Source organism: Bactrocera neohumeralis, unplaced genomic scaffold, assembly GCF_024586455.1.
Source record: "Bactrocera neohumeralis isolate Rockhampton unplaced genomic scaffold, APGP_CSIRO_Bneo_wtdbg2-racon-allhic-juicebox.fasta_v2 cluster09, whole genome shotgun sequence".
Lineage (NCBI taxonomy): Eukaryota > Metazoa > Arthropoda > Insecta > Diptera > Tephritidae > Bactrocera > Bactrocera neohumeralis.
Window position 1 is genome coordinate 17,969,962 of NW_026089622.1, and position 17,816 is coordinate 17,987,777.

The 17,816-nt window shown below is 37.0% G+C and overlaps 1 protein-coding gene across 12 annotated transcripts in view; it reads right to left on the bottom strand.

Moving 5' to 3' along the window:
- Positions 1–17,816, bottom strand: part of LOC126764075 (equilibrative nucleoside transporter 1-like) — a 183,554-nt gene that overhangs the window by 113,660 nt on the left and 52,078 nt on the right. For all 12 annotated transcript variants that reach the window (XR_007667805.1, XR_007667801.1, XR_007667806.1 and 9 more), the window contains exon 6: positions 15,069–15,237. Coding sequence is in view for 4 of the 12 variants with exons in the window: in XM_050481850.1 (XP_050337807.1) it covers positions 15,069–15,237 (169 nt within the window). In the remaining 8 variants the exon portion in view is untranslated. The remainder of the gene's footprint in view (positions 1–15,068; positions 15,238–17,816) is intronic.

Consider the following 17,816-nt stretch of genomic DNA (forward strand, 5'->3'; position numbering starts at 1 on the left):
AAAAAAGCAACCCTATGGTTGATACAAACCCTTCAAAGACGTCGAGACATGCCTCGTTCTAGACCACCTTCGACCTCTTCAGCTGAAGAAGATATTAAAAAATAGTAAAAGACAAGAACGCGTTCTTGCTCGACTCGTCCCGATAAAGCTAATATCTTTTCAACACGTTGGTAATGCACTACTTCATCGAACCACGATTGCGACCGAATTTAAAGCTTAGAACGCACCGAATATCGTGGATTAATTCGTCCGTTTTCAGTTGATCGAAGAATTAAAACAAAATTCGCTGAAGAAAATAAATGCCATCCCAAAAAGTGCTTATAAAAAGTGTTTCGAAGATTGGAAAAATCGTTGACATAAGCGTATCACAAAATAAATATTGATGGATCACTTTTCTTCTGCTAACTTTTATATATCTTAGGTCAGTTAATTTTTTACCGAATATTACTGCAAGTTTTATATAAAAATTAACTACAGCTGAACATGCAACACTCTGTGACTTCACTTTAAAAACCCGCAGGGTTCTCCTCTGATGTTATCGTGAAATTATTGATAAAGAACATTCGTATTTCGTGGTCTAGACGAGGTTTGACAAAAAAAAATCAACTTCGGGGTCACACTAAAACGACTTAGTTCATGGAATAACAAAAAGTACTTCGACCCAAAACTAAATTGAACACTTCATAAGGGGGAAATTGTTATTGTGCTGCTTCTTTTCTATTCTAGTTACAATTTTTTTTACCAAAAAAGATATTTCCAAGTGATTGGAGTGATCGATTTTTTTCCGTTGGTTTGGAGTGGGCGAGTTAGACGGTGGGACACAATTCCGACTTCTTTGCCGGCGCGATCTGTAGGTACCGTCGGAAAGTGGTATTAAAAAATAGGGTTATAGGTACCGCAAACGTTTAGTTTTCGAGATATTCAACTTTAAAGTTCAAAATTTCCCACAATTCGAACATTTCAACATGTTATTTCACCACATTTAACACACTTTATACCAAATTTATTTAATTAAACTGTAAACATTTATACAAATTCACAGTTTATATTTTAAAAATTACTTTTTACACTCGTAGTGAGCATCATTTATGTGCTAACAATTGTGAGGAAATGGAGCGCTGCCATATGATAAGCAAATATGAACAATTCGCTGAAATTTCTCTTTTTCTCTATAATTCCTCTTTATTTATTTAGCAATCTTAACTCTAATAAAAACAAACGTCTATAAATTATATTTCAAATTAAAATGAGTATAAACAATCTTTCCATGCATATGGATATTTCCTTATTTAAATTAAACGACTAAGTAATATTAAATAATAATGTTACGCAATAAAATACTAAAGGAGTACTACGCAAAAGTACTTCAGTCACCCCGATATGATATAAATTTTGCAATATTATCATAAAGTTTTTCTTATATGTGTATATTAAAATAAATCACATATATATATACATATTCATATGTATAAGGAAAAAATGTTCACAACTCAGTTATACCTTGAAAAATGTTGGAAACTATTTTTTATTATAGTTAATATAGAAAAAAGAATCACTCAAAAATACAAACAAAGAAAAATCGTTGAAAATCCTACATATTTGGTGTTTAAGATGTGGCAACGCTCGTTTTATAATATAACAACATAACAAAATAAAAGTGAAATATGAACTTACATATTTCAATGTTTATAGTGTATATTTAAATATACAAAGTGAAAAAATTTAGTGAAGCATTGTGAAATACTAGGTGTTATTAATACAAATTTTTAAATTTTTATTCGAGATTCCTCCTCTGGAGAAGCTCCCCTATCCGTAAGTATCCCATTTATACTGAAATTCATGTTTTTTACCCGACCGCCAAAGTAATCGGAATTGTGCCAACGGTGGCCAACGCGTATTGGTCTTAAAATTTTTTTGTTTGTTGTATGTGATGTTGTTGGAAGCCAAAGCCAATTGAACTACTGCGTAGAGAAAGGACGCTGTGGCCCAAATGATGGTATATCGACATTTGGATAAAGAGACTCAAACGTTGTTTATAAATAGTTTGAGTTTGATTTAGATTTGACAGTTCTTCTCTATCTACTAAAAATAACTTTCAGTAATAAAGTAAATAAGGAATATCTATGTTCTGGTACAGCTAAACCTTGTATACACTCGCAAAATGAAATATCAAATACGTATGTTTACAAACATTATGCAATATATTTTTTATACAGGCTGTTTCAAAATTATTCACAGTTTTTAGTCTTTCGATTGTAATTTTTCTATCATACCCTTCACAAATAAAACAAAGAACTTCTTCTTAGGTGAAAGAGACGTGCTAAAATTTTCAGATCGATATTTCAAAAACTGAGGACAGACAGCAAAGAGGGCCAAAGCGACTCAACTCGCCACGCTGTTTATTCATATAGAATTTCAAAAGATCTTCGACGTTTCCTTTGGGTTTTTAAAACCTCAGGCAAACATAATATACCAAGTTAAAAGTATAAGAAGTAAATAACGGTTAAGTTGGGGTGTAACCAAACATTTTATATGTTAACATGGCATATGTTAACATTGCCGAAATAATAAACTAATTCATCAGCAATACTTACTAATGCAGGTAGAGCGGATATGGAACTCAAGTTACACAATGTTTCCCACAGCACAGTCCAGACGCACTGTCAGCACACGCGCCACCTAAATTAGCGAATTCGTGGAGTTTAATTATGTTTTGGCGGGTGCATTTAGTTAAGCTTTTAGATTAAGAACATTGTAAAAATCACTTTTAAAAATAAAGTCATAACGAGAAGGTCGTTCTTTCAATCAGTAGGAAAATCGTTAAGTTATACTTCGGCATGGTAGTGATTCATAAGATACTCGTATCCGTACGTATTTTAATTAAAGGGAGGAAGTGTAATAGGACTGAGTCGATTTAAAAAACCATTATTGAACCAGTCATTACAATTCTTTAAAAACTTTTAAAACAGCTCTTTCCAAGCATTGAAGGCGTCACAAAAAGCATTCTCCGGAATGTTTGTAGCCGAGGTGCATGCTACTTGGATGCCTCTGCCCTTTGGCCTTTTGAGGCAAGGAAACAAAAAACAGTCCGGGACCCCAATCTGGGCTGCAGGGCGACTGCGGAACCATTGGGAAGCCGGCTTTGGTTAGGTAGATGTTCACGAAAAAGGCGGTGTGAGCCGGAGCGTTGTCGTGGTGCAACTTCTAATCGGTTGAGATGTCTTGTCGTACCCGATTGACCATTTGTTTGAGTCTCTTGAAGACTTCCACGTAAAACTTGGAGTTGTTTGTGTTCTATGTTTAGTCAATATATGCTTTCATTCGAGTTTCGTTGTATACACTCTTAATCGATTGTAGCCAAAATGTATTATTTCATTTTTGACAAAGAATGAACAATTTAAGATCTTAAGGCTCATTGGGAGTAGACCACATGCTATGTGGCCCGCGCCGCACAACAGCATCATTAGTCTCTACGCCTGTGCACCCAAAACTCGTGCGAAAGCAACTCATGGTCCCAATGAGCTTTTCAATACCACGCTACTTCTGTACATTCGCTATCTGTTCCATGTGTTGGATCGAAATGCATCGAAACATTACATCCGACAAGTGCAATGCAGGCACGTAACTACGACATATCGAAAAGATAGTCGACTTTATCATGAATGAAGGCATATTCTAAAACAGCTAAGCTAAACAGCCGCTCAGATCTTGTGGGTCGTGCCGGCTTCAACAGTATATCATATGTATATCATGACCGCGATAATAGTGGCGGCCTACCCTGTATTCAGTCCAAAACCAAACAATAACGTCTAATCGATGGCGACATCGACCGCACGAATTCCTATCCAGTCAGGCGACATAGAGCATGAAATATTAAATATACAAGCATACACCCCGGTGATACATTTTTCTCAACATGATATCACTCGAACATCGGTGCGATTCTTTGTGGTGAGAATCGATTGGTCCTTGCGACTTTAACGCGTATCATGATCTTTGACATTCCTACCTGTCAAACGATCGTAGGGTAAGGAGTTAGTTCTGATGAATGACGACGCAACCCCACCCAGCTGATTACTCATCCTGGATGCAGCAAGACGCAGCTTAAGAAGATACAGACAAGTCAGATCATTGTATTCCGCTGCTGCGAAGGTACCGACAGATATTAAATACCACAGTGAAGCAGGGACTGACTGAGAACAGTTTGACCTTATTGCGGATGTGAGATACCTATCGCTAGAGAGGTGCAGCTAAGCTAAGGTCTGACATTATAATGCGGTGTTTGTCGTTCCTCAATAGCATTTAATTCAGATATGATATGGGGTTAAAAAATGGCTGGATTAAGGTGATAAAGAACAGCATGACTGGTGCCCTTTAAATAGCCGAGTCCTGAACGGGGCTTACGGATACCTGAAAGCTTCCGCAGTAAGACAGCGGCAGCTATGTGTATGTGAATCTGCTTTTTCGTAAATACTAATGCTCACAAAATAAAATGCTCAGTAATAAAAATAATAAAAAAAAAAAATTGATGCTTGTAGACATTTACATATGCAACTATGGCGTAGTCGACTGATATGCTTTCTTAATCATTATTCTATTAATTTATACTAAAGTTGCATTACGGAAAAGAATGGACTTATGATGGCAAGAGTTTAATATATTTTCGTTTATATTCGAATGAATGATTTTCTTCTATGAAATTGAATGAATTATTTATAATTAAACTCTAACTGCAACTGCAGTTAAGCCTACTTCTAGCTCCAGAAGGGCAACAGCACCAGAAACAACCGTAGTTAAGCCTTGAAATCAGAGTATAGCTACAAAGCAGAAAGTAAATTAGATGTCAAAAGTGAGGTTATTGCCAGTATATCTGGCGAAAAGTGAGCAAAACATTAACAATTGTCGCTTTTCGAAATATTTCTGCACCATTGTAAAATAGCTTCATGAACTCTAATACGAGTTTAAGTTATTAATTTTAGGACATCCATAATGGCTAGGACAAACCTTGATGCTTTTGTAATAAATGACTACAGTAACCAAGACACTACAGAGTATGTTGGAAGACGGTTGTAAGCAGGAACCGGTTAGTTTCGAGTTACAGGCTATACAACGATGACCAAGTATCACTGCAGCTGATAAAAGAGCTGGTAGAAAACAGTAAACAGCGCTTAAAGATCTAGACATCTTCGATTCTCTTGTGGAATTGATTGAACACATGGTTATAAGTACGTTCATTATTTCAACGCTGGGAGCTTCGACGTGTATAGACCTGTTCAAAGTGGTAAACTTCAAGGAGACGTGTTAACCCCCCTTCAATGGTACAAAGCTATCAATAGAAGAGAAGGCAATATACTTGGGTCTAATTTCAGTGTGAGAGTCCCAGTGGTTTCCCAATGGGCCTCCAAAAGGCATAGGTGGGTCGTCAGTTATCCAACCAACCTATTTACCTACCTGGAGTTGCCGCGAGAAATCAGTGTGACCTTGTCGCTATTTCCCTCTGGAAACTGTAGCAGATTAAAGAGTCTACCTATCCGAAATAGACCCCAACATACTAAACATATGTCTTGCGTGCAAAGACCTCGTTGCATGCCACACTAAATCCACCTTTAAAAAGTAGGCAGTATTTAGCCGTCATGTTAAGTCTTTACCGCGATTATTTGAGGACATTGTTCTAGCTTTTATGGGTTGATTTTTAACATAGGCTAGGTCCTCTAGGTAGCCTAAGAAAATCCGCTTGAAGGCGAGCTAAAGTGAGATGGCGAAACATCCCCTGCATAGGGTTGTGCGCTGGGTTTGGGACCCGCCATTTAAAAAAAACACTCCAATGAAAAAGCAACAACAGCCTCGAATGAGAGACCCCCCCTTTGATGACGACGATTTCAAACGAAATAAGGACTACGAATTGAGGGCATGCACCTGGAATGGGAAGGTTAGCTGCCCAGCTGGTTGATGTCCTCGTACAAATAAAGGCTGACATCACCGCCGTCCAAGAGTCCGAGTAGGTCCTTGTGGGATTTACTACAGAGGCCCTATAAAGGAGCGCAAGTTTGCTGTGGGATTCGTGGTGGGAGAGAGACTCCGTCACCGAGTACTATCATTCACTGCGGTAAATGAACGTCTAGCCACAATCCGCATCTAAGCGAGGTTCTTCCACATATCGCTGATTTGCGCCCACACCCCGACGGAAGAGAAGGACGATGTGACCAAAGATGCCTTTTATGAGTGCTTGGAGCGCACTTATGAGGGCTGCCCCCGCCTTTAAAAAGTAGGCACGATGTCAAAATCGTGATTGGCGACTTTAACGCTAGGGTGGGCAAAGGAGGTATCTTTGGCACTACGGTTAGTAAATTCAGCCTCCACGAGGAAACATCCCCAAATGAGTTGAGGCTGATCGACTTCGCCGGGGCCCGAAATATGGTTATCTGTAGTACTAGATTCCAGCATAAAAAAATTCATCAAGCTACCTGGCTGTCTGCGGATCGAAAAGCCAACAACTAGATCGATCATGTTGTGATAGACGGAAGACACGTATCCAGTGTTCTAAACGTGCGTGCGCTCCGAGGTCCTAACATCAACTCGGACCACTATCTTGTTGCAGCTAAGATTCGCACCCGCCTCTGTGCAGCAAAAAAGCACGCCAACAAACACAAGGAAGGTTCGACGTCGAGAGGCTGCAATCACAACAGACAGCCGAACGGTTTTCTACTCGGCTTGCACTCCTGCTCTCTGAGAGCACTCGTCAGCAACTCGGTATAAGGGAACTGTGGGACGGCATTTCAAACTCCTTACGTACAGCTGCAACCGAAACCATTGGTTTTCGGAAAGTGCAAAAGAACAGCTGGTACGACGAGGAGTGCCGTGTCGCAGCGGAGAGAAAACTGGCTGCATACCTCGCAAAGTTGCGATCGACCACTAGACGTGCGGGATGGGATAGATACCGAGAGTTGAAGAGGGTAGCGAGACGCATTTGCAGGCAGAAGAAGAAAGAGGCCGAAATGCGTGAGTACGAAGAGCTTGATAAGCTGGCCGACAGGGGTACAACTCGAAAATTCTTCGAAAAAATCCGGCGGCTTACAGAAAGTTTCAATACCGAAGCATACTCTTGTAGAACCCCCAAAGGTGATCTAGTCACCGATGCCCAGAGCATACTTAGATTATGGAGGGAACACTTTTCCAGCCTGCTGAATGGCAGTGAACGTACAACACCAGGAGAAAGCGAATCCGATTCCCCAATCGATGACGATGTAGAAGACGTTCCATTACCCGACCATGAAGAAGTTCGAATAGCAATTGCCCGCCTGAAGAACAAAGCGGCAGGGGCCGACGGATTGCCGGCCGAGCTATTCAAACACGGCGGCGAAGAACTGATAAGGAGCATGCATCAGCTTCTTTGTAAAATATGGTCGGACGAAAGTATGCCCAACGATTGGAATTTAAGTGTGTTATGCCCAATCCATAAAAAAGGAGACCCCACAATCTGCGCCAACTACCGTGGGATTAGCCTTCTCAACATCGCATATAAGGTTCTATCGAGCGTATTGTGTGAAAGATTAAAGCCCACCGTCAACAAACTGATTGGACCTTATCAGTGTGGCTTTAGACCTGGAAATTCAACAACCGACCAGATATTCACCATGCGCCAAATCTTGGAAAAGACCGGTGAAAGGGGAATCGACACACACCACCTCTTCGTCGATTTCAAAGCTGTTTTCGACAGCACGAAAAGGAGCTGCCTTTATGCCGCGATGTCTGAATTTGTTATCCCCGCAAAACTAATACGGCTGTGTAAGCTGACTTTGAGCAACACGAAAAGCTCCGTACCAAACGAGGTTTCAGACAAGGCGATTCCCTATCGTGCGACTTTTGCAACCTGCTTCTGGAGAAAATAGTTCGAGCTGCAGAACTAAATAGAGAAGGTACCATCTTCTATAAGAGTGTACAGCTGCTGGCGTATGCCGATGATATTGATATTATCGGCCTTAACACCCGCGCCGTTAGTTCTGCTTTCTCCAGGCCAGACAAGGAAGCACAGAAAATACGTTTGGCAGTGAACGAGGACAAGACGAAATATCTCCTGTCATCAAACAAACAGTCGTCGCACTCGCGACTTGGCACTCACGACACTGTTGAAAGTCATAACTTTGAAGTTGTAGATAATTTCGTCTATTTAGGAACCAGCGTAAACACCACCAACAATGTCAGCCAAGAAATCCAACGCAGAATAACTCTTGCCAACAGGTGCTACTTCGGACTGAGTAGGCAATTGAGAAGCAAAGTCCTCTCTCGACAAACAAAAACCAAACTCTATAAGTCACTCATAATTCCCGTCCTGCTATATGGTGCGGAGGCTTGGACGATGTCTACAACGGATGAGTCGACGTTGCGAGTTTTCGAGAGAAAAGTTCTGCGAAAGATTTATGGTCCTTTGCGCGTTGGCCACGGCGAATATCGCATTCGATGGAACGATGAGCTGTACGAGATATACGACGACATTGACATAGTTCAGCGAATTAAAAGACAGCGGCTACGCTGGCTAGGTTATGTTGTCCGGATGGACGAAAACACTCCAGCTCTGAAAGTACTCGACGCAGTACCCGCCGGGGGAAGCAGAGGAAGAGGAAGACCTCCACTCCGTTGGAAGGACTAAGTGGAGAAGGACCTGGCTTTGCTTGAAATATCCAATTGGCGCCACGTAGCGAAAAGAAGAAACGACTGGCGCGCTGTTGTTAACTCGGCTATAATCGCGTAAGCGGTGTCTACGCCAATTAAGAAGAAGTTCCAAAATTAACGCAAGATTGGAATTAAATGTTAAACACAGTTTTTTATGTAATTTTTTAAGTAGGCTAATTCATGGAATAACATATCGCGCCTAAATGGCTTCCATACACATACACGTACTCATATGTATTCTTTCAAAAATGGAGCTGTAAACCTTCTCCTTTAAAGCAAGCGTGGTTGTGATCACCAAAACGACAGAGTACACGACGTGGAAATGTCTCATGTAGTAATTGAAGTGTTTTACAGGCTGTATGAAATATGGCACCGTCTTGTAGAAAACACATATTGGCCACATCAATATCAACCAAATTCGACAAACAGAACTCGGTTATCATGTCGCGATATCGAGCATCAGATCAGACACTGCTTGACCAGCCTCACTTCCATTGTTTCGACATTGTCATTTGAACTACTTACATTTAGACGACCAATGTGTAGGGCGTCTAAAACGGAACCTATCTCCCGGAAATTTTCAATAAATCTCCTTACAGCTGACGAAGTTAAAACACTATTCGGATCATATTTTATATGAAATTTTCGAACTTCCGGCTTACTTCATACTGTGGAAACACATCATCTCCAATTTATGTTCGTTAACACTGTTAGCATTCGATATATAAATATTTTGTGCGCATATTTTTACCAAAGACGGTTTGCCGCATTTGTTTTGATCTTTAACTAAATCTTTGATCAGCTTTTGCAGTGTTGATATATGTATGTACACTGTTTAATCCATTGGATAAGGTACTTACATATTGTTTCAGAGGCCATTCAATTTTCAAGTTGTTTCCTTCCACCACATTTGCATAACTTCCGTGGACATCTTTATTCTTAAAATTACTATGTTTTTATTTCTAGTCATTGATTTCAATAATTTTACTATGAAAAATATTTATAATTTGTTTACATAGTAATTGAAACTAGAGCGAGAACTTTGATATACAGTGATGAAAAGTCTTTATTTACAGAGTGATGAAAGCAGAGTGATTTTCTCAAATTACTACATTGTTTTGTTAAATCGTCCTTCTTAAAGGTACACTTGGATGTGTTGGATTAAAAGTTGATTTTTTTTTTAGTTTGAATGTTTAAGTTTGCCGATTATTGAAGATGATGGCACAGAGCGATTTGTAGTTTAAAATAGTAGAACACGAAGTACGAAAAAGAGATCAAATTTAATTTAAATGTTAATTCAAATATTTTTTAATGCATTATTTGCAACCCTGATTGGCAGTTAGTGCATTATGCCGGACAATTTCTTTCATGTGGATTTTCAACAGTATTACCTCGGTGGGTCAGATATTTTCAATTGTATATTATGTTGGTATGCATTTGGTATCATTTCACTTTTAAACAATGGATATTGTCCTTTATTTCCATTTTGATAATATTTACTACAGTTCTTACCGACACTCTTCTAGAGCTAAAGAAGTCTTTATTAGAGTCTACAGCTGAATCTATACCTCTTATGCCAACAACCAATGCCTAAGACCTCTTCACTTGATAAAAAATAATAACTGTGTTTATTATTGTTATTTTTTAATATTCACGTTTTTTTATAATCTACTATATTTTTATTAAAATGGCAATAACTAAATTTGCTGCCAAAAACACTGATGCTGAAGTACATCGTAAAATATTTGATGTACTAAAGGTGAGATTAGTTGAATCGAAAAAGAAGAACTAATGAATGATATATTTATAGGCTCCTAGGTTCTCCTATCGAGAGATTATTACTAAATTATTCTAGTTTTTTTACACCAGTACGTAAGATGGAGGAAATCTGGACCCATGAGGGCGAAGAATTTTATTTTGAAATGCTTCATTAAGTTTAAAATTGAAATCAGCTGAGCTGTCCCAGATTTGATTTCTATACGAAGAGATCGGTCTGAGCATTGCTTTACAAAGTGAGTTCCAAAGTAAACAGGAATTTTTTAAACTAGCGCCCCCTGGTGGCGCCATCTATATGTCAACTGGTGCGTTAGAATCTGCTATCTTCATCGATTGTCCAGTGAGAACTTCATGACATTTGATTATCGCATTTTGACTGAACATTTGGATTTACGAAAGGTATGTGCACGGTTTGTTCCGCACAAATTGACTGACGACCAAAAATTGCTCAGAATCCAACATTCGAAGGACATCACTAAATAGGTCAAAAAGGACAAAAACTTTCATTACAATATTGTGACTGGCGACGAGACGTGGTATTTCCAATATGATCCCGAAACGAAACGCCAGAGTGCTGAATGGAAGGCACCGGACGAGCCGAAACCCAAAAAATCGCGCATGGAAAAGTCAAAAATGAAGACAATGCTGATTTGTTTTTATGATTCCAAAAGTATTGTCCACAAAGAATTTGTTCCACCCGTTAATGAGGTATTCTACCTTGGAGTTTTGAAGCGTTTGGTGCGCCGTATTCGACGTGTTCGGCCCGAATATCGCGAAGATGAAAGTTAGCGTTTGTTGCACAATAATGCGCCGTCTCATCGATCGACGTTTGTGATCGATTATTTGATCAAAAATCACATTTTAACCATTAACCACTCCCCGTATTCACCCAAGAGACTTCTTCCTTTTCGAAAAAATGCGCCGGCATACTGGCATCATACCGGCCAACGAGCTAAGACACTCGTTCGACATGCTTTTGGACCGTGCAAAAAGCTGTATTGAAGCATAAGGAGACTATTTTGAATAAAATAAATTGATTTTGCCGAAAAAACTTTTTTTGCAGTTTTTTTTAAGTTTTCTTTGGAACAAACATTGTATATATGAGTAGCTTGTTCTTCAAACTGAGATGTGATCGTGACTTTAGGAGCTGCGCAAGCCGTAACCTGAGTTAGGTTTTCGTCAATTTCACGTGGTATTTTCATGCACGTCTCTCATCAATTCTAATCCCAGATATTTTATATATATTAGGATGTTTTTTTTTAACTATTATTTTTTTTCAGTCCCATCACGAAATTTCCTTGGAAATACCCTAAAAAAATTCCCTGAACATTTGAGCCCTTAACATAAACATTAAGAACTGGACCAAGGCGTGTAAAAATTTTCCATTGAAAATACACGACAATCGTGATTTTTTATCTTCAAATTTGTATAGCTTAGAGGAATTTTTTTGTATATATCTCGTAAAAGACTAGAGCTATGGAAATTTTTAATTAAGTCTATATGAAATTTTCATAGCTTTTTTATTACATACCATCTATGAAAATTCTATAAAGCAATACTTAAAAAGCCGAATATCTCGAGGATCTCGAATTTAAGGATAAAAAATCACGATTGTCGTGTATTTTCAATGGAAAATTTTTACATGCCTTGGTCCAGTCCTTAATGTTAATATTAAGGGCTCAAATTTTACGGAAATAGGGTATTTCCAAGGAAATTTCATGATGGGATTGAAAAAAAAGAATAGTTAAAAAAAAACACCCTAATATACATATATATAGGTACAAAAAAATTTACAACTTCCATAAAACTTTTATCTTTTCATGCTTTTATTGTGGTTTGTGTGACATTATGTAAAAATTCTTCGAGTCCACAATGGCATAAAGTTTAGACACAATAGCAATAGAACTACAGTCACGCAAATATATTGAAAGAGATTTGTATTTCCGACTGTGAAACGTCCGGGTTGAAATTGTTTGGAATTTCTCCATGTTTTTATTGGTCTTTATATGTTGATTATTGAATACTCTTTCACTTTAAAATGTAAAATTTTCAAGTTCAAGAAGTGCGCATATTTTAGTTAGATATACATAGTTACTTACTGGAAATACCGACTAAGCTTCAGTTACTTTTTCTTGAATTTTGTTTTTATCCGCTGGATTCATAAACTGTTCTCCGTAAGATCCGATCAGGCAGTAAACTGCAATATTATTATCTAATGCCTGTTTTCAGTTAAAACAGTGGTGCTCTTCAGCGTTAGTCCTTGTTTGGACTCTCCGAAAAATTGCTCATCAAAATACGTTTCTGCGCCCCACTACGTCTGATTGGATCGATACTCACTTAAATTTTGTAGCAAAGAGTGTCAAGGGATCAAAGTTTATCACATCCTATAAAATTTGAACGTATTTGAGCAATGCTATAATTACTGCAAGACATGCAGCGACGTTATGATCCTACGAAGAAAGCCGGAATACAATTATGTGCCCATCTCCCGGAACCAGGACTCATCAATAGATTTTACTCATCTCATTTTTTCCATCAAATATATATAATTGGGGTACTCATAACGTGTCATAAAGCATCGTAAAATCATAAATTTTTATACCAGTTTAAAAAATTTGTTGCTGAATTGCATACTAAAATAAATTTACGCAAATACAACTCTGAACGCTATGTTTTCTGATCGTTATAACTTACAAGCAGGGGCGTCGCGAGGGCGGGGCGTGTGGGGGGTGTGACACCCCCCCATCTATGAACGAGTCGGCATTTTCGGCCGTTTTAATATCATAACTAAAAATTTGAAAGTTCATTTCGGCAATTCCAGTAAGAGTTGCCAAGTACCCGGAAATTTGTTGTCCAAACTTATTGAATATTTTTAAGATTTTCATCAAAATATATTATTGCACATTAATTTTTACGTCATATCCATTGCGAATTCACTAGCCGGCATTTATGAAAATTCTAACTTCAGTAAAACGCAATAAATAGCTCTATAATTGCGGAAGCAAGCTTAAAAAGACACCTTTTCGTAATTTCCACGAGGATTATTAAAACACTACAATATTCGAATAACAGTGGTTGAATATATTATAAATTAACGCATTGCTAGCGAGTTCAGTTGCATTTGCTGAAAAGTGTCAGATCAACCCTGAAAATGACTTTTCGAAACACCACAGAACACGCCGTGATCCGAAGAAATATGACGATAATCCAGCAACTGCTTGTAATTTTGCTTTCCAGACATTTTATAGAAAAGAATTCAAAATTGTCCTCGAAAATTTCACAAATTGTATTCAAGATAATTTGCAAGAAACTATGTCAACCTTCAAACCCATTCAAGAGAAGTTCAGGATTCCAGCTAACAGAAGTAATATTACAATAGAATCTATACAATTTGTTGTGCAATTGGAACCTAAGTTCTTCAGTGAAGATCTAGATTGTATTTTTGCTGAAACAAAAATTCTTTTTGATTAATGTAAAGAGTGTAAATCTTTCGATGACATTTCTATACTAGTAGCGTACAAATTGAGAAAGGTCATTCCTTCTGCGTACAAAATTGTTCATTACATAATGACTGCTCCTGTCACGTCAGCTTCATGTGAACGTTCTTTTAGTAAATTGAAATTTGTTTTCAACGATTTGCGTACAGCAATGGGGGATGAACGTTTGAATTCTTTGATGCTGCTTTCTTCTTCAAAGGATAAAGTAGACGAAATCGATCTGCGCGATGTTGTTGGAAAATGGTCAATGTTGAAACATCGCAGAGTGATAATATAACTCAGAAATTTATATTTTTTGCAATTCAATTTCTTAAGAAAATCTTGTTTTTTCCCGCGTAACACGTCGCTGAACAATATATGTATTTTATATTAAGAGAAACATATTAAATGATGATTATACTAATATGTACAATACTTATTTGAGAATAAAATAATGAATTATGCTATTATGTTGTCAAACTTCTCCGTAATACCTTATCAGAAATGAAGATATCCTTATTTTATATATATTTATAAACATATACATTAAATCGCCAAATTCTTGAAATGAGTCGGCAAATCAAAGGGACTCACCCCCCATGATCTGGATCCTCGCGACGCCCCTGCTTACAAGTATAACTTTATGAGACTATGTGAAACCCCTAAATATATTTTGGATACATATACAGACATTTATCGTTGGACAAAGTTGCACATATTTCTTGTCCAAAGAGAGCAGTTGGCAGTTGATATCTGAAGTAATCGCTTTGAAGAAGAATAACTTTGTTCACACATAAATTAAAATGGATTCATAAATCCATTAAATCATTTGAATTTCTACCGTCACACCACTCATTACAATAATTTACTATTTCTCTTTATCTTTTAATGATAATGCATATGAAAACAAGGAACCATCCTTGCTTAGATGAAACCTATAGTTCTAATACGGATCAGCTGCTGCGTGTTGAAGTGTTTAACGGCAGAAACAAAAATAACATTTATAAAAAATAATTGTAATTAAAGAAAGGAGTTCTTTCTCGTACTTACATTTGACAATTACGAAATTCTACATCTCTAATGATAAGTTTATATTTATTACTAAATTCAATACTATTTTTTATAATTTCAAATTAAAAACATTACCTGAGTGTACGGAAGGAAATATCGATAAAGTGACGAAGAATGTGAAAAACACATTGTATAGTTGTAAAGAAGTATTTTTAAAAATTAACCAATATGGTACAACGCACACCTTAGTATCATCTGATTCCTCCTCTGGCTTTCTAGAAAGTTGATTATAACGGTAAAATTTCTGGAAATAATATAGAAATTATAAATATTATGAACGAAAAGAAACATAAATTAATTTCAATACCTTGTATCAAACCTAGATAAAATAAGTAAGGAAGGGTATAGCCGAACATTTCGTACTCTTGCAACTTGCAAGGATTAATGCCGGGGTAAAACCTTCATTTACATAAGCCTTTGTAGTTACATGGGGTCTAGGGCATATTTTATTATTTCCAAGCAAGCACACTCCCTTAAATTGATTAAGATAACTCACATATGTATTAGCCGAAATATGCGTAATAAAGTCGGCCAGAACTTGGAAAATCTTTATATTAGGTATATATGCATTTTTTGTACAAAGTTTTATCACGCTATTTAATAAATTGCTTTTTAATTTGTATGTTTGAAAGCCAAGGAATCAAATGAAATTTAAAATAGTGTTATATGGGAAGTAGGCATGTTTGTATCTCGACTTAGCTCAGGACCTTAAGAATGTCAAGATAATATAATGACCCAAATATGGTCGATATCGGTCGAGCAAGTCCTGAGATATGTATTATCACCGAAGTGTGGGCGGGGACTCTGACTCCTATAAAGTCGCTTTTATGTGTAAAATTTAATGTCTCTGGCGTATTTAGTTATTGATGTATCGCGCTTTTAGTAATTTAACAGGACCTTTATACGGAGAGCAGAGGTACCCATGCTACTGATATACATGTGCCACATTACATTTTTATATCTTAATTTACTTCTTAGTTATGACACTTATTAGGTTTTCGCTTGTTGCCATGACAGTGGTCCGATTAGCTCATCTACGAACTCATCCTCACTTTTTTATCAAGAAAAACTTGTGCCAAGTTTCATCAAGATATCTCAATTTGTACTCAAGTTACAGCCACTCGAATTTCAACTCGTCTCAACATTTATATATAACCGTATATTAAGGCGATACAAACAACATATATGTATAATAACACCCAAATAAAACTTGCGATTTTGTAGCCAATGATAAGACGTTGACCGGACACTCCAAGTTGTAACATATAGAATAGGAATAAAGAACACGGTGAAGAGTTACTAAGTGTAAACTAATCTAATGTGCGAACTAAAAATAATTGAGGACTGGATTAGTAATCAATGAAACAACAATGACGGAAGGAACAGAAAACAGAAGCTGTACCAGTGGATATAGTAGAGCAACTGACAAGAAGAGTGCAGCAACTGAAGCAGTAGAGAATTACCGACAATTCATTTTTCAAAAGGGTAGAATATTTATTGTCAACAATATAAGACGAGCAGACAAGAAAGAAAACAATTTGTGCTTTATTTTATACCAACACATTGTCAATCGGAAAATGCAGATAAACATTCCATAGACGACAGTTGAAATCAACATTATACAACAATGTACTGAAGAATGTCAAATTTGAGAGCAAAAACTATTAAATATAAAGTTACGAGTTAAGCGTTTATTATGAAGAAAATAGTAGTTGTGTAGATTTAAATAACACCGATAAGTTGTTGGTTGATGTAATGGAAGAAATTACCAAGGATAAAATTCTAACACTGATGACAAGAATAGCTGAGATACGACGAAAGGAGAGACAGTCACCCGGATTTGAACTCAACAACCGTTGGGTGAACAAAACTATTATATTTTGTCACAACATATTGCAAAAGTATAAAAATACATTGCTCTAATCGATACAGGCTTTAGTTTAATTAGTAGCGAATTAAATGATTTTACAGGAATTAAATTAAAACACCCAATAATATTCAGTACAATAAAAAATAAAAAACATACAGTAGTATGACTTTGTAATAGATATAAAAATAAATATATGGTAGAAGAAGGAAGATTAACATTGAATGAAAGGTGGCTAAATGAGTCTCAGACCCCCCTCACAATATTACACTCCCACACCACACACATTACATACACCACATCATCATTCCACACCACATCTTCATTCCACACCACACGCACACAACATCATATTCAACACACATGAGGACACCACACAAAAAGGAACAAAAGGGACTGACGGACAAGGCACCACTTTGATTTCGACCGCGAACTCGGACAGTCAACTTACGTTCCTCCGTGTCATTTTTTACTTTCGTTGCGCATCTTGGCTTTATACTGCGAGGTAAGTGGCGCAAGTTTCTTGCCAGCAATATCTAAAAGGTAATCTCAATTCTTAAATAGTCTTTCCGAATTTAAATAAAACTGCACATTAAAGAGAACTAAAATTTAATAAAATATAAGCGATTTAATTAAGTAGGTATTATAGTGTAACAATTTTAAAATGTCTAAAAAAATTTTCTTACATACTATTGTCACAGTTTAGAAATTCTCGCACTAAGAGGATCTTTCAAACTTCAACTCTTTTTAAAGTTATAGTTGTTTTAGTGTCCACTAAAAACATTTTTCTTGAAACTGCCTTTTACAAAACAATAACGATTTCTCAGGTTCTACTGGACCGATTTCCCTGAAATCTAAGATAGTCTCTTTTATAGACTTGTCTATGTCCGGAACTAACCAAAATTTTATTTTTTACTATTTTAAAATCCGGATCATGATTTTAAGCTATTGGAGCC